Genomic DNA, 23,624 nt, shown 5'->3' with positions numbered 1-23,624 from the left:
GATAAATTTTTAGTTTTAAAATATTTTTATTAAATGACAATTTTACCTTTAACAACAATTATGAAATTTAATAAACGTTGAACTTATACCAAACTTTGGGTAGGAAATAGTCGTTTTGTTACATTGTATACAATATTTTAGATTTGGACCACACTTTAACTCGGTTAAAGAACTAATCTATTGGTTAATCAATCCAAATGACAAGACAAATCAATCATATCAACATAAGATCAATATAACATAATTAAAAATTGAAAATACTTTTTAACTATATTGACCTAATAGTTGAATTATGGCTTACCATACTTCACCTGGTTAATCCTCTCATCAATTTTATTTAATTGCTAAAATTAATTTTAGTCATGACCCCAAACAGATTTGTCACCAATTCTTGGTCGAACAGCTTATACGGTTTGGGTTTTAAAACATTGAGGGTGTTTTTAGTTTGGGGAATCTTTTATTACGAAAAATAAAATATTATCACAAAGATAAATTATCTAAAAGATAATTGAGTATAAATTATTATTATATTTGATAAAAATTATTTAGTATAAATAATTATTATGTTTGATTAGATGTAATAAAAAACAACAAAATATTTATTTAACTATCCTTAAATATAATTATTTTAAAATTTTTTATGTTAATTGTTATATTTATTGAAAATGACAATATTTTTTGTCCTAAAAAATAATAAAGGTAGAATTATAAAAAACTTAAGATTATTTTAATAATAATTCAATACTTAACGTGGAGTTGATAATATAACTACTTTTTATATTACTTGTTATATAAACATTAGTAATAAAAGAATATCATAACATTTTATTATTTAAAAACCAAATAAAATATTATCAATAATAAAAAATAGATTACCAACTTAATATGTTGTTACCACCAACCAAATACCCTTTTATTGTTTAGCAAAACAAAATAAGGTTGAGTAATATTACTAGATTAATGAAAATCAGAGACTCGTTATAAAAAATTAATTTGATATAATTTAGGGGTATTAAATTAATTTGATATAGTTTGGTCCAGTTAATGTAAATATAGATTTATGTTTCATACTTTTGGTTATTATGTAACTATATCATATGATTATAAAACAAGACAACCAAACAAAATTAAAAAAAAATTGTTACATTTGTTTTGTGAATATACCAATCCACAAATCAAAGGGTGCCTAGTGATTGAAATGGTGCATATAGCAGTATTGACTTCTTATGAAAAAAGATAACAAATCAAAAGCAAAACAATACAAATAGACTTTTGCATATAATCAAGGAGTAGAATCTTTCTACAAAAGATAGATACTTTCATGAACCCAAAATATCGCTCTCTCCTTCATGAGAAGGATGCAAACGAAATGTGATCATGTCTCCAACATGTCACATGTGCTAATGTGGCACTGCCCCATTGGACAAGCATACTTGCATTTCTTTCCTCTAAATTTCCAAGAAATTAAGCTGTTTAGGCATGATCCTCACACAACAACAAAATGATCAAAGCTACAATTAACTAGTTAGTATTACCATGATTCACCAAACAAGAAAATCAAATGTCTTCATGAATGCTTGATTACAACTCTTCATGGTAAAGATGGAGGCCAAGGCCCAAGCGTGCACAAGCGCGACGAAATGCCATTGCTTCAGCTTTCTGTACAGCATCCCCATAACCTTCTGCATCCACTGAAGCTGTCCCTGTAGATTCCCTATGTATCTTCCGGAAAAAAATGAATAAGAAAGAAAAGGGTCTTTCTTCTCAATTAACTCTTCATCACATTAATACTATGATAGGAAAAAGAGTAAAGCAAGAAAAACAAAGGTGTCACTTTTTTTTTCTGGTTTTTCAGATCCAGACAAGAAAACATAGAAGAAAGCAGATTGTCTAAAATTTCACAAACAATTAGAACAAGCTTACAGCATATGATTTCTATAGAAAACAATGTAAACTCGTAAAGTCCAATCTCAACTATTTCGAAGTAATCGCCGCATTCCTCAATGAGAATACACATAACAAACAGAGAATGTGAAATGAGTAGTGACTTTTTAGGGTGTTGTGCTAGTTTGACAATAAATTGTTCAAAACATAATTTTTCAGGGGACAAAAAATGGTATTTCACAATTTTACTTTTTTTCAAATCCCAGATCCTGGTGTGGTATTGTTTCTGGGAACACACAAGGAAATCACAGCCTTTTGTCTTCAAATAAAGGAGACAAAAGTTACTGTAGTAATACCAATGTTTCACATAATGTTAAAAGTCAAACCAAAGTTTGTCACAATGAGTTTCCTATAGTGAAAAAAAAGTCTAAATGAAAAAGACACTAATAGGAATTCTAACTGCTGCAACTGTGAAAATGTTGCAGGACATTAGTGTTAGTATAAATGGAGAGAACTAATGTAGAACAAAAGACATGGTAATATAGAATATTTTACTTCTTATTTCAAAATATAATTATCTTCTACTTCAATATCAATGAATGGCCACCACCCAGCTATCCTCTAAAAAATTATAAAGCCATTCTACATATGAATTGACTAGTTCATTTCCCTTTAAATGCTTCTTAAAGGCCAAAACCCCTTGCTTAATCATCTGCCAAGAGGCAGATCTCTGTGATTTGTTTTTTAATCCCCAACATCAATTCTTCAGCATTTAGCAAATTTGTCAATTACAAGTTATTCTTGACAAATCTAAGCTATATTTGATAAATATTAGCTATATAAAATTCTAGATTTCAGTTTTTGATTTTCTGATTTTCTCATGGCAAATTTGCAACCCTCCATGTCAGATTTAGTGTTGGAAAACTTTCCCACATCCACATACCCCTACATTCTAACTACAAACTGCACAGAGCTGATGATTTTTTGAGAAGATAATTATATTTTGAAATAAGAAGTAAAAAATTCTATATTACCATGTCTTTTGTTCTACATTAGTTCTCTCCATTTATATTTTGAAATAAGAAGCAAAATATTCTGACACTAACACACTTCATCACATTATGTTCCAATCAGCAATAACGACAACTACATATCTTTCAACAAATATAAGAATGAAAATGGAAATTATACCTCAGCATCTGTCCCGTAAAGCGTAACACGATAGACAACAGACACAGACTTCCCATTAGCAGAATAAGTGATGTTGCGAACTTCACCAGACCATTCTACAATACAACACCTTCAGTTTAAAGTTTTCTTTTGATTAAAAAAAGAAGAAAAAAAAGCTAAACCGAAAAATTCCCCAGACCTCTTGAGCTACTAAAAGACAAACAGATTCAAAAAGTTTTGAAATTCCCCAGAATAATTATTTTGAAACAATTTGAGTATATTTAAGTCAAACCTCACAATATGGTCTCCAAAAGTCAATTAGAAATTCTCATATAATCCTTTTGGCTTAATTACAAGTGTTGTTTTGGTGTGAAAATAAAAACCAAACCTCCACAAAGTAAAAAATTCATTAAACCACACAAATTTCAGCTAAAGTACAGACAGATACGAGTAGTCCCAAAATGCCACACTAGCTGTCCTAGAAGTTGAGAATCATTTGCTTTAGAAACAAGAATTCTATTTTTTTTTTTTTTTTGGTAATTAAATGTGTATAGATAAAAACAAAAACAACCAGCCCACCAAAAGAGCTAGGGAACAACCTAAGCTCACACAGCCAAAAAGGATGGACAACAAACCAAAAAACTAAAACCGAAGGCCTATATACCTAGCCTACATACAAACAGTGAGTCTCCTCTTAACAGGAATTCTGATTACAATAAGGCCAAGCCTCAAACAAGGTCCATAAGACCTTTCTATTAATTCCCACATGAGCAAAACACAATTTCGGTTTGGAAAAAAAAAAAAATCCCAGAAACCTCCATAAACTAATCAAATCTTCATAAACCTCCACTAAAGCTCATCAAAACCGTCACTAAAGTTCCCTAAAATTGATAACAAATCCTATAAATATACAAAAGCTCAACAAGTCAAAAAATTTAGCCATAAAAAATTGGCATACCCGGTGCATGAAGATTCATAATCCGATTAACAATATGCCTGCCAAAAAACCAAAAAGTCAATGATAACGTCAAGAAAACATAAAAAAACAAATGGGTTTGTCACTTTCAAATGAAGAGCAAACTTGATATTACCAAGGAATGTACTTGACGGAGAACCCATCTTCAACACGAAGTTTAACGAGAGATTCAGGAACTTTCTTGTTGAGTTCTTTAAGAACCTCAGACAAAGGCCTGTTTAGACCGGATGTGGGACACGCGTCATCTTCTTCTTGGTGGGGTGTTGGTGGTGGGGGCTTTGGGGAATAAAAACGGTGGAAATTTTGAGAGAAAAGAAGAGATTTTGTGAAAGAAGAGTGGAGGAAGAGTGACTTTTTGAGAGAAGAAATGAAGGGTGCCATTTCTTTTCTCTCGTTATAAAAACTCAAAACTCAAACTGAAATGGCAGAACTAAAACAAAACCCCTGCTTTGACCGCTTAATTCACTGGGTTTTGTGTCGGAAAAAGAAAGTGATTGTGGTGTGTACTTTTGCAAGGAGGTGTTGGGAAACGGCCCATGGGCTGTTTGGACTGTCAAATTGTTTTGATTTTGCCTACGGAAGAGTAATTTTATGCATCCAAACAAATTTGTTATTACTATTAGAATGTTTCACGTAAAATACATTATTTTTATAATATATTTTTTATTATTAATATTATTTTAATAATTTATTAAATAATAAATGATTGTGACTATCTTTTTATTATCAAGCTGATATAATAAATCATTATAATTTTATTTTTATTTAATAAATAAAATTAAATATATTAAAAATATTTAAATAAAATAATATCTTAATATTCTTTTATTATTATTAATTAAACACAAAATTTATTTATGCTTACTAATTTAACTAAATACATTATTAATTTATATTCACCTAATATTTAAAGTAATATATTTTGGTAGTAAGATTTTAGTTTTGGTATTGAGTTTGATTCTGGCAAAGCTCAAATATGGTCTAACTAAGTCAAATATAAAAGATTTAGCTATTATAGATTGGTTCAATTTTAACAAAATGAGGTTTGAATTTGATTCGAAAATAATTTTACTTTAAATTTGATCTAAAGTGATTTAAATTCGAATATTTAAATCAATTCAAACTTAATTAATTTTATAAAAATAAGTTTAATTCTTTACAGTTTATTTGATTCAAGCTTAAATTTGATCTCGAGCAGGACATCTTGGAACAAACCTCATCTTAATTAGTACTAAGTAATGTTAATAGGCTAAAATTTTAATTATATTTGAAGGAAATTGAGGGAATTGATTTAAACCCCGTAAATAAAACCTAACGTTATTACATAATTAATTACTAATCTTATGGGTGGCATATTAATTTGGACCACTAGTAATGTTTTAATTATTATAAATAAATTTAATTATCAATAATAAATTAGCGAAAATGACTACTCAAATACGATCAATTTCATATTTCACAAATTAAAAAAAAAAAAGGGGGGAGATCACCAAAATAAATCCAATGGCATAACATTAAAATGTAGATTGAAGATGGAATCGCAACGGAGGAATATATATATTTCTTTAATTATAAGCAACAAAAGTCCATTTCACACACACATGTATAGAATTGTTCACAATACAAATGATATTAATTTGCTAAAAATATCGCTATCAAAAACAAAAGATGAAACCATAAACTATATATATATTAGGGTTTTTTTTGTAGTGATCATTGGTTGAGAGTGATGTTGAGCAGATTGAAAGGGTACCAATAATTGGAAGATGATCCATAAGCTGCTTTCCTTGCAAGAATGGCATTAACAGCTTCAGTTGGATGGAAGGCATCCCAAAACACAAATTGATTTCTATTAAAGCATGGCATTACATAAGGAAGACATGTTATTTGCCCTTGGTCTCTCCCTATTCCACAGCAAGCCCTATCAATAGTACCGAATCCTGCAAATTCCTCTAGTTAGAGAACTTTACAATTAATTTGTACGTAATTGTTTTGAAGTTGTGTGAATACTTAATTACCGAAAGTTGCAGGGTTATTTAAGATGTCACCAACAGCAGCGTAAGTATTAAAGGACACAAAAACTGCACCAGGACATCGGTTGTTCAATTGATCCGTAAGTGATTTGAGGCCTTCATTGAATGTTCCAAGTATTTGATTTGCATAATCATAACATCTTCCAGGAGGTGCTTGAGCTCTCAGACTAGGGATGCAACCAATAGGAGCAATTCCAGCTACTAAGAATTTTCTAAGGCCAACACTATACAGTGCCTGCAACAAACTCATTACAACAGTTCTTAAATATTATATCAGACATTAATTCTTTAATTCATTGGCTTACCAGAAGTTGTCTTGCATAGCGATTGAGTAAGAGATTAGCAAATTGTGGGGGAGTGTAGGTGAATTGGGAAGGGTAAGTTGGCATGAGATAATTGTTGATGTAGTCATTACTCCCAAAAGCCAAAATTGCAATGGATTTTGCAAGATAATCAGTCAAGTTACTTGCACCCATCATTGTTCTTAATTGATTCAATGTGTTTGTCTCAAAATTCAGCACTTGCTGGCTTAGAGTATACCTCTCACCCTGCATATATATATATATATCAACAAATTTACATACGTTAATTATGGCTTACTCGAACAATATGTTGACCTCCAACAATGAGATGAAATTTGGGATAAGTGAAATATACATAATGTTGGCCTGATTCATCAAGAATACCAGCAGCTGCAGAAGCATAATTGACTCCACCCAGAATTCTAGGTCCATTTGTGTTTGGATCTGCAAAAGCTGGTGGGTATGGCAGCCCCAGCATCCTTGCTACATATAAAAATTAATACATTACGTACTAAGTAATCAATAATACTACTCTCATAAAGTACATAAATAAACTTATATTGTAACTGATCAACCAGTGCAACAATTAATTTTGTTATAACTGACAATTTAGATATGATATTTAGTGAGATGAGATACAGTTAAAACTTACCAAGAAAATCAACAAAGGTTTTGCCATTGGAAAATCTGCCAGTGGTGCCAAATTCAAAATCAACACCATATGGATAATAATTAGCCTTAGCCATTGAGCTAAGATAATTGTTGTTACCAACATCAACAAGTGAGTCTCCAAACACGAAAAATCCTGTAACAGCAGGATCTCCCATTACCCCATTTGAATAATTTAGCAACACAAGAACTAGCAAGCCAACTGAAAGCGTTCCATTGTTTGCAACACTCATCCTTTTTTAACCAAAAGTGTGTGTTTTTTTTTTTTTTCAATTATTTCTGAAAACATATATAGAATGCTTTAGGGTTTTGATAGCAATGTAACGTATAGAAAGATGGTGAAACTTGTGGACAATTTTTGTCGGTATTAGGAACCGCCCAGGAAAAAGTGTAAGCAAAGCCTACAGAAAAGTTGAAACTTTTCCCAGGGTTTGTGGTGGCCCTAGCTGTAATTGTAACGTATAACTTTTTCATTTTTTTTTTTTTTTACTTTAATTTAAATGTTTGTCTATCAGGAATAAATTGAAATTTGGCAAACTGGTTCTCCTTGTTTGGTGAATGATTACTGTGGTCCTTGTCATTAGTTTTTGCCATTAAATTTAATTATTAACCATATATGTGATTTATTTAATGATCAAATAATAATATATGTAGTAATAATGTATTCAAACATTGTATATTATTATATAATTAAATACTATTTTATCTTTAATTTAAAATAATTTAATTATGTGATGTTATGTCAATAATGGAGAAATTCATGAATAATACCTCAATTTTATTAACTTCAAATACAAATACAAATACAAGATTGCTTATATACAGCCACCTACAAAAATCTGCTAAGTTGGCAATCCTAAGTTAGATCTTTCTATCGTCTTCATATTGCTAGAGGAGGAAAACTCTATGACCGCTTGAATTGAAGGACTATTCTTGTCGAAGAAGAGAAAAATACAATGCTTATTTGTAAAGAAACATCTTTTTCCAACCACCACTATAAACACAAAACATACCGTTTTATTAATTCAATATTCTTCACACTTAATAATAAAAATGTCTGAATCACATAAACTAACGGAAAGGGAAGTAATTGGTCCTTTTCTGAATTAAAGGAGCTTGATTGAAATTTCTAATAACTCAAGGGCTGAAATTTAATCCATTGCTTGTCTTTGTGCTATTTGGAATTTGAACAAAGACAAATGCAAATTACATGTTAACAAAAAGAAGAGAGAGAAATGGATGCGAGTTATGAAACTACCTGGCATTTTGCTAGAAATTGAAACGTCCATGAACTACACATTAATGCTCACATGTATCTTTTTAATTAGTGAAAGACAATGTAAACATAAGGCATGTTAGAGGCTGGTTCTCCTTTGATGGTGCAACCAACGCGATGCATGAAAATCATTTATTGTTTTTATATTTGTCCAAGTGCCAGCCAGGGTAGCAATCCTTATGACAGTTTACAACAACCTTTCGATTATTTCAAAAAAAAAAAAAAACTATAACAAATATCTCAACTGTTGAATGAATCTTCTCTTGTATGCTTCACTTCAATAAAACACACCGTATGCTATGCTCCTCTTTATCACTTTTCATCAACAACCTCTGTTGCAATGCACATTTTTCTGCTAATAACCAATGCACCTTTCATTGTTCTTATCCTCCCTCATGTAAAAACAAAAATAATTTGTTTTGCTTGAAAAAAGAATGACCAGAAAAGAAAAACCACACAACATCAACTCTAGATTGCTTTGATCTTCTCACTAAGCTTACATAAACTTTAGACCAAAATAACATCAAAATATATATTCAACAACTTAGTTCAATTACACAAACAAACCAACAGAACAACTATTTATAGATCATTTGCACCAACATATTAGTAGTGTCATTGCACATGTCAGTAGATCAAATTAAAGTGAACATATAAAAAGCTAAGAAACAACTACATATACTCTAAAAAAATATTATCCTCCTAGTTTCCTTCATAGTCAATCTTATAACAATTCCAAAAGACAATAACCATCCTCGTGTCTTTTAAACTCAACCATCAACACCATAGATCAAAGCTCACCAACATTAATTATACCAATTCATATAATAGAAAACAAAACACACCATTGACCAGTCACATGCATACATATAAAAATTTTGTTTCAACATTTCAACAACAAATACACTCATTCAAACAACCATACTAAAATTACATCAATGAATCCCCTAAAATTCTTTAATTAAACTTATCTAACAGTGCTTAGCTTCTTGTTTACTGATTGGCACCACAACAATAGACATCATATTCATTTTATACCTTCACATCTCAAACCTTGCAACTGATAATGGTTTGTAAGAGCATCAATAATTTGAAATTCAAAGGGCAAATACTACACAAAAAGTATTTTGGATGCAACTTGCTCACTTATATAATGCATATCAATTTCTATATGTTTTGTCCTACTATGAAACATAGAATTTGATGCTAGAGATCTAGCTCCCTAATTATCATACCAAATGATAACATATTTGAGACATTCAAGCTACAACTTAGAAAACAAATGATTCAACTAGGAATTTTAAGTAACCATCTTATTCAAGACTTTGTATATGATTCAGTAGATGATAAAACTACAACCTTTTGCTTCCTTGAAACCCACCAAATTGGATTTTGCCTAAACAATACACAATACCCATTAGTAGAAATCAAATTAACTCTATTGCAGAAGGTCCAAGTGAAGCAAGCATTTGATAAGTTATGTAGTCAAATGATCCAAAGGGTTAAAGATGGACTTGAGTCAAATTTTCTAACTATGGAAGAGGTATTAAGGTTTCAAGGCAGAATATGTGTACTCTAAGACTTAGAGTTAAGATAAAGGATCTTGGTTGAAGGCTATAATTCCTTTTACATAACTCATCCTAAGGGTGCAAAGATGTATCAAGATTTGAATAAGAACTTCTAGTGGTTAGGAATGAAGAAAGATGTAGAAGAGTTTGTAGCCAATTGTTTCACATGCTAATAGGACAAGGTTGAGCATCATAGACCATTAGGGTTGCTATAATCATTAAGTGTGCTTAAGTGGAAAAAGGAGCATATCTTCATGGATTTCATTGTAGGGTTTCCAAAGGTGCGAGGGTACAATGCTTTATGGGTTATAGTGGATCAATTGACCAAAACATCCCATTTCTTGCTAGTAACCTTTACATATAAGTTGGGTTGTATTTATATAAAGGAGATCATTAAGCTTCATGAGGTAGTCAAGACCATAGTTTTAGATAAAGATATAAGGTTCATGTCAACCTTTTGGAAAAGTCTTCAAAGATTGTTGGGTACAAATTTAGACTTTAATACAATATACCACCCTTAAACGAATGAACTAATTAGGTGCTAGAGGATATGTTAAAAGTCTGTTGCTTAAATCATCAAGCAAGTTAGGTTAAGTTGTTGCCATTGATTAACTTTATATACAACAATGTCTACTAGCAACAATTAAAATGGCACCTAACAAAGCTTTGTGTGGATGCAAGTGTCATTCTCCTTTGCATTGAGATGAGATATCAGAGAAAGAAATGCTTTAGTTTAGTCAATTGGGCTAAAGATGACCTCAAAGATGGTTAAGGATGTTAAGAGGGTTTATGAAAGGATGAAACAAACCCAAGATTGTAACACCCATAGTTATGTGTTAAGGGTACAATGATATAGAAGAGGAGAATGCTTGACTGGGTAAGCAATTAGCTACAAGTGTCATTAACTGGGGCATATGGCCATATCTTGTCTCAAAGTTCCAGCCTAAGTTGAACAACTAATAAGGGGAGCCATTGCTAGAGTGTTTACTACCATACAAAAACCTTCCGAAGCCAACCTATTAGTAATTATTAGTTATATTTCTCATCATGGTACCCCTTTATACATTTTGATTAATTGTGGTGTTACTCATTATTTTGTAGCCAAAAGTTTTGTCAAGAGATTAGGGATATAACCAATATGGGTGGCAAAAGAGTTAAGACAAAGTTACTTAATGGTAGGTCAATGATCAATGATGAGATGTTGTTGGCGCAGACTATAGAAATTTAATATAGACAACTTCTCATGGATCTAATAGAGTTAGAGATGCCAAATTTCAATATGATTCTAAGGATGGATTTCTTAGGAAAGAATAAAGCTGAGATAGTTTATCGATGTAAGAAAGTCTAGTTCAATCTTGAGAATGGTGACCAATTTGATTTCAGTGAGGGCACATCAAAATCATTATGATCATCACCATAAAGGCAAGAAAGATGGTAAGTAAAAGATGTACAAGTTTTTTGGCTCACATGTGAGTAAGTTAGAGTTAGACCTAAGTATTAATAAGACGTCAGTTATTTAGGAGTTTTTAGATGTATTTCTAAAGGAGTTACTAGGATTAACACTTGAGTAGGAGATAAAGTTCAATATTGAGTTCGCATCGGAGACAACACCTATATAAAAAAAAAACCATATAGAATGGCCTTAATTGAGCAACAAGAGTTAAAAAAGTAGCTTTAGGAGTTGCTTGAGAATGAGTTTATTAGACCGAGTCATTTTCCTTATGAAACACCCATTTTGTTTGTTTAAAAGAAAAATGTCCATAAGAATGTGCATAGACTACCAAGAGTTGAATAAAGTAGCAGTGAAGAACAAGTACTTATTACCTACAATTGATGATTTATTTGACTAGTTGAAAGGAGTAGTAGTATTCTCCATAATTGACTTGAGGTTAAGTTATCATCAAATAAGAGTGGTGATGTAGTACCCACAGGTAAGATCAAGGTTACTTTAGTTTTTTTCTCTAGCTTTTAATTAAGTTTATTGGCAATTTACAAACGAATGCACACCCGTTTAAATGATTATATATGAATGTGCATCATCAACAAAGTTTAAATTTAGGATAAGATAAGAATTGCAAAAAAATCATATGATGCCTTAGTTAGACATCGGGATACGCACCTATGTATAGTAGCATATATGCTTGTGTGTCACGTCTAGAAGGCAAAATAAAAAGAGGCGTAACCTAATTTTCTCTATTATTTTCACACTCTAGTCATATTAAGAAAGAATGCAAACAGAGAAGGATTTTGGTCACCAAAAGATGTTGTCAATTGTTGGAAATCATTGCCACATGAAGAATAGAGCAGTTTACGAAGGACAAGTAAGTTGGTCTCTCTCTTTAGGTTAACCAAATCTGATTTTAAATGAGTTTAAAGTTTGTAATCACAGCTTTGATTTTTGAGCAATTTGATGATGGCATAGGGATTATTTGGTGCTTAAACATGTTCATATAATGCTGAATTAGTTTGCTATTGCCATGAGTATGGTATTGAATTATATTTAAAGATTAAAGATAATTTGAATTTAGATTCATAGTACAAGGTGATTTGTGTGTATGTTTGATTGATAAAATATGTTTAGAATGTTTGGAGGAACTTTTTGTATATTGATATGTGTATGGATAGCCAAAAATTGATCAAAAATAGCTAGACTCAGTAGGTCTACAATCTTCAGATCGTAATACACAGTCATGTAAAGTATCCTACATGTTCAGGGTTTTAGGGTTTAGGGTTTAAGGTATCCTACATGTTTGTGTATCCCTTTTATAAAATAAAAAGTTTCACTTTTTGTGCATTTGTCAAAAGAGAGGTACATAAAACCATATGGTATGAGTCACACACTTGTGTGTGACTTTTCAAAAAAGGAGATAGTATTTCTCTATAAGTACATAAGGGTGTAGCTTTAGTATAGGCTTATGTAGACATTAAGATAGAAAAAACTATTTTATCCTTATGTTTCGTGCAAAGAAGGGGAATAAGAAGTGAAAAAGAATAAAATGACATTCAACAAGACTAGAGAACCTAGTTAGCAAAAGAAAAGTGTCTGATTTTGTGGAAGATGACACAGACCCTGACTGAGTTAAATCTGGGTCAAAAATTAATAATGTTGAGACAAATGGTACACACTTAGATAGTTACTAATTGTATGCGTAAATGGTCATCTACTTTCACCAGAGCATCAAATATGTAGAAATCTACATAGACCTTAGTACCTTTGTAGATGGCTTATGATAGGGAATAAAAGTGTCAAGTTGTGACCACTTTGAGATTCATCGATGCAACATTAGATTACCAGATTTATGTATTATTAATGGTATTGAGAGATCAACAACTCAGTGAGTGTTTTCACTTATGCATTCCTTTTCCATTGTTTTACAAGTAAAGATGAGTAGGGGGCATGTAGGTGATAGAGTGGTAAGGGGCAAAATCATTATTTCTTAGATTTGTGCTATTTATGTATCTATGTTTCAGACTATGCACATTATTGATTTTTAGTTGTTTCTAGACACATGATTATTAATAATGCCAAATTTTTATGCATTTAAAGTATTTATTTAGAGTGCACCTTTTTGCATGCATAATTATTATTATCATGCATTTAATTCCAATGGCAAGTCATACATTTCTTTTCGGATCATATTAGGTGTAGGGGTATATATTTGGAAAGGAGTGTTACATTTGTGATATAAGAGCATGATTTTGGTACCCAAACAAGTGTTAAGTCATAGTGTGTCTGGAAATGCATAATAAAGTTATGTAAGAAAAGTAGCCTTTCATGTAACACTGACCACTCTCGCACACCTACCACTGCGAGTATATTAAACCTACATTAAGTTAAGTGATATATTTGCCTCAACAATGATGTTATTTCTAGATAAAGAGATCGAGGAATTTGATCATGCATGTTCCAAGTCCTAAATCAATAGAGGACCTAAGTAGAGGCTTAGAGACAAGACTCTAGTGCATCTATAGTGCCCTCGATAGATAGTGCAACTATCTGATAGATCATTGAGAATATTCTCAAGTAGAATAGAGAGGCATTTGAGAGTGTTAGACACCTAATTCATGCCTCACCGATGCTAGAACAACCATTAGGTACGGAGTTACTGCCCTAACAAGATAAAGTGGGCATAGAGGGCACCAAGAGTTGATAGAATAGGTGGTAGTATAAGGTAGATTCACCTAATCTATAACTTGATAGTTAGACACCAACCTACTAATTTTTAAGGTAATTTAGTTTCAGATAGAGTACCAATTGAGGAGTGGTTGGAAGTGTTGAAGGATATCAAGAGACTTTTCATGATGTTAAATGTAGAGAAAATCTAGTATCCTAGTCTACTTTTGAAATGAGATGCTAAGATATGGTGGTAGACACTATATGTGACCCACTAAGTTTCAAAGATGAGTTAAGATGACTTCAAATAGGCTTTTGAAAAAGAATACCTATCAATAAATATCCTGTATGTGAAGGCCCAAGACTTCATTAACTTAAGGTAAAACAACATGAAAGTCAAGGAGTACTCTAACAAGCTAAATGCCTTAACCAAGTATGCCCTTAAAGTAATAAGCACAAATTTAGGTAAGATAGAGATCTTCATTTGGGGACTCAAGTTAGATATTGCCAAAGATGTTGTGATGGAGATCATACCACTAGATATTATTTAGAGGCTCTAGGCCAAGTATTGCAATCAAAGGCCCTAAGGCAAAAGATAGCCACTTAGAAAAAGGTACCATACCAACCCTTACAAGTAACTCTAACTTAGAGACAGTATCAGGTTATGACTAGTGGTAGCAAAGACTTTAGAGGCAAGAGGTCCTTTTAATCTAAAAATAATGGAAAAAACTAGATTGGTAAGAAACAAAGGAGAGAGGATTAGTCAAGACGTGATAATCCCCTTACTTGCCATAGATGTAGGCACAAATATTTTGATGAGTACTTAGCTAATCAGAGGATATGCTACAAGTGTATGTAACCTAACTACTTCACCAAAGGGCATACCATAATTGTAACACTAGCCTCTACAGACCAAACAATTAAAGGAAGACGAGCTTGAATGTTTGCAACCACTAAGACTTAGACCCATAGTAGTCATATGTTGATTGGAAAAACAATTTCTTTAAGAGGTCGAAAGTTAGTTATAGACTTGATAGTGATAGATATGCTAGATTTTGATGTAATACTAGATATAGACTTCTTGAGTAGATATGAAGTAGAGATAGACTATAGAAAGAAAAAGGTTTGACTCTACTTAGATAATATAAAGGAGTTTACTTTTGGAAAAGGTTGAATTCTCAGTATGATGAATAACAGTGTCCAAGCTAGGAAAATCTTAAGTATAGGGTATTTGGCACATGTAGTAAGTAAATCAGATAAGGCGATTCCAAGGGTGAAAGATACTCTAGTGGTGCAAGAGTTTCTAGATGTATTTCTTGACAATCTTCTAGAGTTAGCACTAGAGAAAGAGATAGAGTTTAACATCGAGTTGGCCTTGAACACAGTGCCAATTTCCAAGGCACTATATAATTGGCCTTAGTGAAACTACAAGAGCTAAAGAAATAGTTACAAGAACTATTAGACAATGTTTATCAGACTGAGTTAAATAAAGTGACAATAAAGAATGAATACCTATTTATAATAATTGATGACTTTTTTTACTAGCTCTTAGGTACCTTAATATTTTCTAATATTGATCTAAGGTCAGGATATCATCAAATCAGGGTTCTCGAGTAAGATATACCAAATACTACATTCAAAACAAGATATCGATATTATAAATTTGTGGTTATGTCCTTTGGGTTGACAAATGCCTTAGCAGTATTTATGGACCTAATTAATAGGGTGTTCTAGGATTGCCTAAACAGGTTTATGGTGGTGTTTATAAATGACATCCAAGTATACTCTAGGACTTGGGAGGAACATGCACAACATCTAATATTTGTGCTACAGCGGTTGAAAGAAAGGCATTTGTATGCCAAGTTTTGTAAATACAAGTTTTAGTTAGACAAAATGACTTTCCTTAGACATGTGATCTCAGTAGATGTATTTCAATAAGCCCTAGTAAAATAAAGGCCATTTTAGCGTGGCAAAAGCCTAAGAAAATTAAAGAGGTGAAGAGTTTTCTTAGGTTGACAGGATACTACAGGTGGTTCATTGAGGGTTTTGCCAAATTAGCCTAATTGCTCATAGAGTTGACTCATAAGGATGTTCCTTTCAGGTGGTTTGATGCTTATAAGTAGAGTTTTCAAGAATTAAAGAGAAGGTTGACATTAGTTCCCATCTTAACTTTGCCAATGAATGGTGAATAGTATGAGTTTTTATAAATGCCTTTTATTAGGGATTGAGAGCAGTGTTGATGTAATGAGGCAAAGTTATATCATATTCCTCTCATTAGTTGAAAGATTATAAGACTTGATACCCGACACATAACTTAAAGTTGGTAGTTATCGTGTCTACACTTAAAATATGGTGGCATTACTTGTATAGGGTCAGAAACAACATTTATAAAGATCATAAGAGCCTTAAGTAATTCTTCACTTAGAAGGAGTTTAATATGAGGTAGAGGTGTTAATTAAAGCTAGTAAAGGATTATCAATATGAGATCATATACCACCTAGGCAAGACCAATGTAGTTATAGACACCTTTAAAGAAGTAGTCTTGTTACAAATCACAGCTCACTGAGAGTTATAGTAGGAGTTAGTGAGAAAGCAGATTAAGGTGATCATAAGGCAAATGGTAGACCTTCAAATTTAGTCTACTATCTTAGATGAGATCTTGAGTTTGAAATATGTGATAAAGTGTCTGTTCAAGTAGCCTCCTACAAGTATGCTATAAGATTTAATAAGAAAGGTAAGCTAACGTCGAGATTTGTAGGACTATTCAAGATATTAAAGTATGTAGGTAAGGTGGCCTACCAGCTTACATTACTAATAAGGATGGATCATATTCATAACACGTTTCATATGTCATTCTTATACAAGTACATCAAAGACCCAACCCATATACTTAGAGTTGGTGAAGTTGAGCTAGAAGATAATTTGGTGAATGAGAAAATTCTAATATAGATTCTAGATAAATAGGTCAATAAGTTTAGACACAGACAAATTCCCTTAGTCAAGGTGTTATAGAGGAATTAGCAAGTTCTGGTGTGATAAAGTTGTCTTCTTGGGGCATATGGTTTCTATAGACGATCTATTAGTCAACTAAAGTAAGATCAAGGTAGTGTTAGATTGACAGAGGCTAAAGACTTTTAAGGACGTTTAAAGTTATCTAGGCTTTGTAGGGTACTACAGAAGATTTATGGAGGGTTTCACTAGATTAGTAAGACCTCTCATAACTCTAATAAAGAAGGAAACTCAATTTCAGTGGTTAGATGCATATGATGAGAGTTTTCAAGAGTTAAAGAACATATTGACTTATACTCCAGTGTTAACCCTATCAGAGGATAAAGTTGAGTATGATTTGTACACGGAGGCATCTTAAAGTGAATTAAGAGCAGTGTTGATACAATAAAGCAAGGTGATATCATATGTCTTGAGATAATTAAAGAATTTTGAGATTAGATACACTACTCATGATTTGGAGTTAGCAACGATAGTGTTTACCCTTAAGATTTGGAGGCACTATCTATATAGAGTGAGATGTAACATTTACACCAATCATAAGGGCCTCAAATATTTCTTTACATAGAAATAACTTAATGTGAGATAGAAGAGATTGCTCAAGTTGCTAAAAGATTATGACTATGATGTCAACAAGGCAAATATAGTAATAAATACCCTCAACAGAAGGTGTTTTTGTCACAGTTGATAGTTCAAAGGGAAATTTAGTTATACGTGGATTAAAAGTATATTAAGTTTGTGATTAGGGCTCTAGCCAGATGGAAGATCAAATCCATATTGGTGGAAGAGATCAAAGTAACTCAGATAGAAGATAATTGGCATAGACAAAACGTTTATGATGGTTTCGAGACAAATTTTCAAATTGTGGATGGTATTCTTAAGTTCAGAGGTAGAGTTTGTGTTTCATCAAATTAGTTAAGTCAAATGATCTTTGTAGAGTCTCACAGTTCTCTTTACACTTCCTATCTCAAGGGTGTAAAGATGTACCACGATTTGAAGAGGAGTTTCTAATGGTCTAATCTAAAAAGAGATATAGGTAAGTATGTTCCTAAGTGTCTCACCTGTCAACAGATTAAGGTTGAGCACTAGAAACCATTAGGTTTGCTTTATCCTTAGAATGTCCCCAAGTGAAAGTAGGAACATATCTCTATGTATTTCATTATTAGGCTATTGAGGATTTAGAGTGGTTTCAATGCGCTATGGGTAATAGTAGACAAATTAACTAAGTTAACATTTTTTTGCCTATTAAGATACTACTCATACAAATTAGTTGAGAAAGTTATATGTTTAAGAGATTATTAGACTGCATAGAGTACCCTAGACGATTATATTATTAGATTTTCAGAATACCAGTAATCGATAACATCATGGAATTAAAAATTTAAAAACAAAGAATCCTAAAACCCTAAGCAAGATATTCGTTTTAAAACATATATTCATGAATATGCAAAAAGCTCATAGCGTGTTTTAGCATTGGTGGCTCAAACCTTCACGTGGTTTGACACTAAATGTTATCCAACTTTTGAGAGGTGGCACTTTGATATCCATATAAAACGCACACATATAAAAGGCAATCTAAGGAGAAGGTTGTTAGGGCTTATTTTCTAGATTAAGTGTGCTTATAGGAAGAAGGATTCTTTTTTTGTATGTGTTATTTTTTTAAATTTAATTCTAACGCACGCTTTTAAATATGTGTAGGTGTCTGAATGCATCAAGGATTTCATCCAAACCTAACGCTTTTAACACACATACATGACTGGCATGTAAACATGCACAGTTAACATGTTTCATAATTTGAATAGGTGGCACACAAGTGTGCTACCCGACAAGTTTTTAAACCTTACATGGTTGGATAAAATTTTGTCCAATCGTGCCACCTTTTAAGCCTTGCACGACTAGACAATATTTTGTCCAACCATACCATCTTTAATAATTTTGCATGGTGCTTCCAACACTATGCACACTAAGTTTGACTTGGTCAAAAAGTGGACAACTAGATTATCTCCTTCCTTAAACATTAGGAATATCACCAAATAATCCTTGCGTCTGGGTTTGAATTATCCTCTATATAGGTGTGATCCATAAGCTTTCTATCAAACTAGTAGTGTTTGAATTTGAGTCAACTTTAGACATAAACCAAGATTAGCTTTAGCAAGGCATCATAGCCACTCGAACAATAAAATGTTAACAGACATCTCTTAAGTTTTTACAATATCATAGTTATATGTAATTAATCATTTTGTTAACCAATATTTCTTGAGGCTAAAACATAGAAAATATTTATCGGTATGAACTTATATACATTAATGACTAACAGAGATTAGACAATAACTTCATCCCAATGTAGCCACGAATTCTACTGTGACAAATCCTTTATTGATCAACCATAGTCTTTATGTATCTCATGATATGGCCGATTACTACCTCTATAGTTACCTAAATTATGATGACACATTAGATAACATCAAACCATATTGATCTTTATATGAGATGATTTAGTGATCTCAAGTCAAAGGATCACATGCACCTATGGGGTTCAGATGATTTATTCCATAAACATTAAAGCAACCATCCATACAGATATCCTTTACTTGGGTTAGTCTGATGAATGTGCACCCATGTGTTACACTAAGCTATTTGCAATAGCTTCAACACGTGAGAACTATCACCGCTTCTGATAGAGTTGCTTAATATTATGATAATCCTATCATCATTACACGTGCTCTCATTCATTGTAATGTTGGGATTATAGATGTTTCTAGAATGATCATTAGAAGTGTTCATAGGGTTCCCATGATCAGTCATTCGATCCTCTTGTCATAGTTATACTATTCTAAAGGAATGTTATTGGCATGATCATATGAATAGATAACATATGGATTGAATAACAATAAATCCTTTATTAATTATCAATATAAAATTACATCAATAAATGACAAATTCAATTGGCTTTAAGGTACCTACCTTAACAATCTCTCACTTGCACTATAGACAATCGGTTATATATCTAATGTCAAGCTTGGCTACATGTCTATCATGTTTCTACTACAATAGAGGCTTTGTCAGTGAGTTAGTTAAATTGTCATCTGTATCAATCCTTGCTATCTCTATGTCACCTCATTATATAATCTCTCAAATTAGGTAATATCGTTTGAGTATGTATTTAGACCTTTGATGAGACTGTAACTCCTTTGCTTAAGTAATAACTATATTATTGTCATAATGGAGCTTAATCAACTCGATGATACTCAAAACCACTCTAAGTTCAGTTATGAACTTTTTAATCCATACAACCTCTTTTAAAAGGGCAATGACTTGGACTCTATTGTAGAATCAACCATTGTACTTCGCTTGAAGCTTTTCTAACTAACTGTACCACCATTCAAATAAAAGATAAACCTTGTTTGGATTTGTAATCATCTCAATCAGTTTGGAAACTAGTGTCACTGTAGCCTTTTACATTGAGTTGAGTTTCCTCTTTATAAACCAAGAATGCATCCTTAATCCTTCTTAAATACTTTAGGATGTTCTTGAGAACCATCTAGTGTTTTTCACCTAGATTAGATTAATATCTACTGCAAACATTCGAGACGTATGAGACATCAATCATCATACATAGCATAATATATATGATTAATCCTATAGTCAAAGCATATGAGATCCTTCTAATCTTATCTCTCTCAGATTGTATATATGGACATATCTCTTTTAAAAGATGTACACTATGGGACATAGATAGAAATCCTTTCTTGAATTCTTCCATATTAAATCTAGTCAATACTTTGTCTATGTACGTACTTTGACTTAGACTTAACAATTTGCATTTTCTGCCTAAGTAAATTTTAATCCCAAGAATGTAGGTTGCTTCTTCTAAGTCTTTTATGGAGAAACACTTAGATAACCAAGCCTTTACTAATTGTAAGTTTGGTAAGTCTTTTTTCAATAATCAAGATGTTATCGACATACAATGCCGAAAATGCAATCACACTTTTACTAACCATTTTATACACACAAGGTTCATTTTCATTTTTTGATGAATTTGAACTTATGAAAAACTTTATCAAAATGAATACTCTAGCTTCTTGAAACCTACTTAAGTCCATAAATGGACTTTTCCATCTTGCATACGTTGTTTGCCAATCCAGCAAGAACAAAATCATTTGGTTACAGCATGTAGACATCCTCTACAAGGTTACTGTTCAAGAAGGCAATCTTGATGTCCATCTAAAAGATTTCATAGCTATAATATGTAGCTATAGCAAACAAAATTCTAATAGACTTAAGCATAGTAACTAGCAAAAAGGTTTCATCATAATCAATGCCATATTTCTAAGTGAAACCATTGGCAACCAGTTATGCTTTATAGGTATGCACGTTACCTTCCATGTAAGTTTTCATTTTGAAAACCCATTTGCACCCTTCAAGTTTTACCCTTTAGGTTTGCCCACCAAAGTCCATATTTGGTTCTTATATATAAAGCCTATTTCAAATTTAATTGTTAGGGTAAGTGCCCTAGAACCAATCAAATTTGGCATTTGTGAATATAATTTTATATTAATAATTAATAAATGATTTATTATTATTCAATTCATATGTTGTTTATTTATATAATCGTAAGAATAATATACCATTAGAATAGTAGAATTGTGACGAAGGGATTAGATGACTAAACGTAGGATCCTTATGTACACTTTTAGTGGTCATTCTAGAATCGTCCGTAATCCCAATATTACAATGAATAATGACACGTCTAAAGATGATAGGATTATCATAGTGTGGAATGGCCCCACCAACAGTGGCAACAGTTCTCATGTTTCAAAGTTGTTGTAAACAACTTGGTGTAACATATGGGTGCATGTTATAGATGTGTTTATCAGACTAACTTGACTGAAAGATATCCATATGGATGTTTACTTTAGTGTCTACAAAATAAAAAGCCTTTGAATACCATAGGTGCATATGATCCTATGACTTAAGGGTGCTTGATTATTTTGTGTTAGGATCGATATGGTTTGATGTTATCCAACATAGCGTAATAGGGGTAACTATAAAAGTAGTAATCAGCCATATTGTGAGATACATAGAGGCTATAGTTAAATTGGTAAAGGATTCATCACTTCTGAGCACACAAAGGAAGATATCTCACATGAAAATACTAAATGACATCCATGATTGCTTATATCTGCAGCCACAGTGGGATAAAGTTGTAACCTAATCCATGTTAGTCATTGATGTGTATCAATTCATACTGAAGAACTATTAAGATAGACACATTTCTATGTCTTAGCCTCAAGAGATATTGGTTGATGAAAAGATTGAATTGCATGTGATTGTGATGTTGTAAAAGTATAAGAGATGTCCACTAACATTCTATCGTCCGAGTGACCATGATATTTTGTTAAAGGCTAATCTTGGTTTGTGTTTGAATTCGACTTGAATTTATATATTATTAGTTTGATAGAGAACTTTTGGGTCACACGTATATAAGGGTTGATTCAAATTTTGAGACAAAGATTATTTGATGATAATTTTGGTGTTTAAAGAGAGAGAGAATTAGTTGACCATGTTTTGACCAAGTCAAACTTAATGTGCATGGTGCCAGCTAGTACCATGTAAAATATAATAAGCATGGCAGGACTAGACAAAATTTTTGTCCAAATGTGTAATGCTAAAGCTTATATCGTGCGATACACTTATGTGCCACCTGTGCATGTTATGAAACATATTGGTTGTGTATGTTTGCATGCTAGTCGTGCATGTGTGTTAAGGGTGTTGACTTTGGATGGAATCCTTGCTTTACTCGGACACCTGCATATATTTAAAACATGTGTAAGAATTAACGAATAATAAGAACATTAAATAGCAGAAACCCTAGCTATAGGTTTTCTGTTTTTCTCTCCTCTTCTTATGAACATAAATAATCTAGTAAAAAAACCCCAACAACCTTCTCCTTGGATTGCTTCTTATGTGTTTGTGCTTTGCATGGATACCAAGACATTGCCTTTTGAGGGTTAGATAACATTTAGTCTCAAGCCACATAAAGATTTAAAAGAGCCACCAACATAGGTATAAAATCTAAAACAATCTATGTGTGTTTTGTATATTCATGATTATATGTCTAAAACGGGTATCCTACTTAGGGTTGTTGGGATTGCATATTTTAAAATTTTTAAATTTCATTACATTGTTGGTTATTGGCACCCTGAAAACCCAACAGTGGTATCACACACTCTACATCTTGCTAGGCTTCGAAAACTTTCTTTTCATCATCTGTGGCATCCGAAGCCAAGTCAAGTGAAGTAAGTACTTCTAATACATACAAAACATTTTCAAAGGTAAGAACAATTCTCAAATTTCTTAAACTGTCTTTAAAGTTCAACTTAGTCAATATATTGTTATCCAAAATTCGTATCAAGACATTATTGGCCATTTCTTTTTATCTTATCTCAATCGATTAGCAAGTATTGTAAAGAAAATTTAATTATTTATTAGTGTCTCGTATATATATAAATATACACACACCCCCTTTTATTGCATAATCTCATTAGCTCCTATTATTTTATTTGAATCCCGCACTCTCTTAGATAGGATCTAAAAATTCCGTTAGATTAAATTTATTAGTGTGG

At 32.1% G+C, this 23,624-nt stretch overlaps 2 protein-coding genes across 3 annotated transcripts; both read right to left on the bottom strand.

The window, feature by feature from the left end:
- Positions 1–1,244: 1,244 nt before the first annotated feature.
- LOC123202634 (DNA repair RAD52-like protein 1, mitochondrial) lies at positions 1,245–4,514 on the bottom strand. Of its 2 annotated transcripts, none has more exons than XM_044618608.1 (4): positions 4,146–4,514; positions 4,013–4,050; positions 3,076–3,170; positions 1,245–1,714 (listed from the first exon to the last, which is right to left on the bottom strand). In XM_044618608.1, the coding sequence occupies exons 1-4, from the start codon at positions 4,409–4,411 to the stop codon at positions 1,652–1,654; spliced, it is 462 nt and encodes a 153-aa protein (XP_044474543.1). In that variant the 5' UTR covers positions 4,412–4,514; the 3' UTR covers positions 1,245–1,651. The 2 variants fall into 2 exon arrangements, with proteins under 2 accessions (XP_044474543.1, XP_044474542.1); XM_044618607.1 differs by having other exon boundaries at positions 1,245–1,722; positions 4,146–4,509.
- Positions 4,515–5,563: 1,049 nt separating this feature from the next.
- Positions 5,564–7,292, bottom strand: LOC123203634 (GDSL esterase/lipase At1g71250). Its single transcript, XM_044620075.1, has 5 exons — positions 7,018–7,292; positions 6,721–6,848; positions 6,369–6,611; positions 6,049–6,298; positions 5,564–5,970 (listed from the first exon to the last, which is right to left on the bottom strand). Exons 1-5 carry the CDS (start codon positions 7,265–7,267, stop codon positions 5,744–5,746), a joined length of 1,098 nt encoding a protein of 365 aa, XP_044476010.1. The 5' UTR covers positions 7,268–7,292; the 3' UTR covers positions 5,564–5,743.
- Positions 7,293–23,624: the final 16,332 nt, after the last annotated feature.

This window comes from Mangifera indica, chromosome 19 (assembly GCF_011075055.1).
Source record: "Mangifera indica cultivar Alphonso chromosome 19, CATAS_Mindica_2.1, whole genome shotgun sequence".
In the NCBI taxonomy this organism is placed as follows: domain Eukaryota; kingdom Viridiplantae; phylum Streptophyta; class Magnoliopsida; order Sapindales; family Anacardiaceae; genus Mangifera; species Mangifera indica.
Note: the sequence above shows the minus strand (reverse complement) of the source record. Positions and strands in the feature narration are given on the sequence as shown.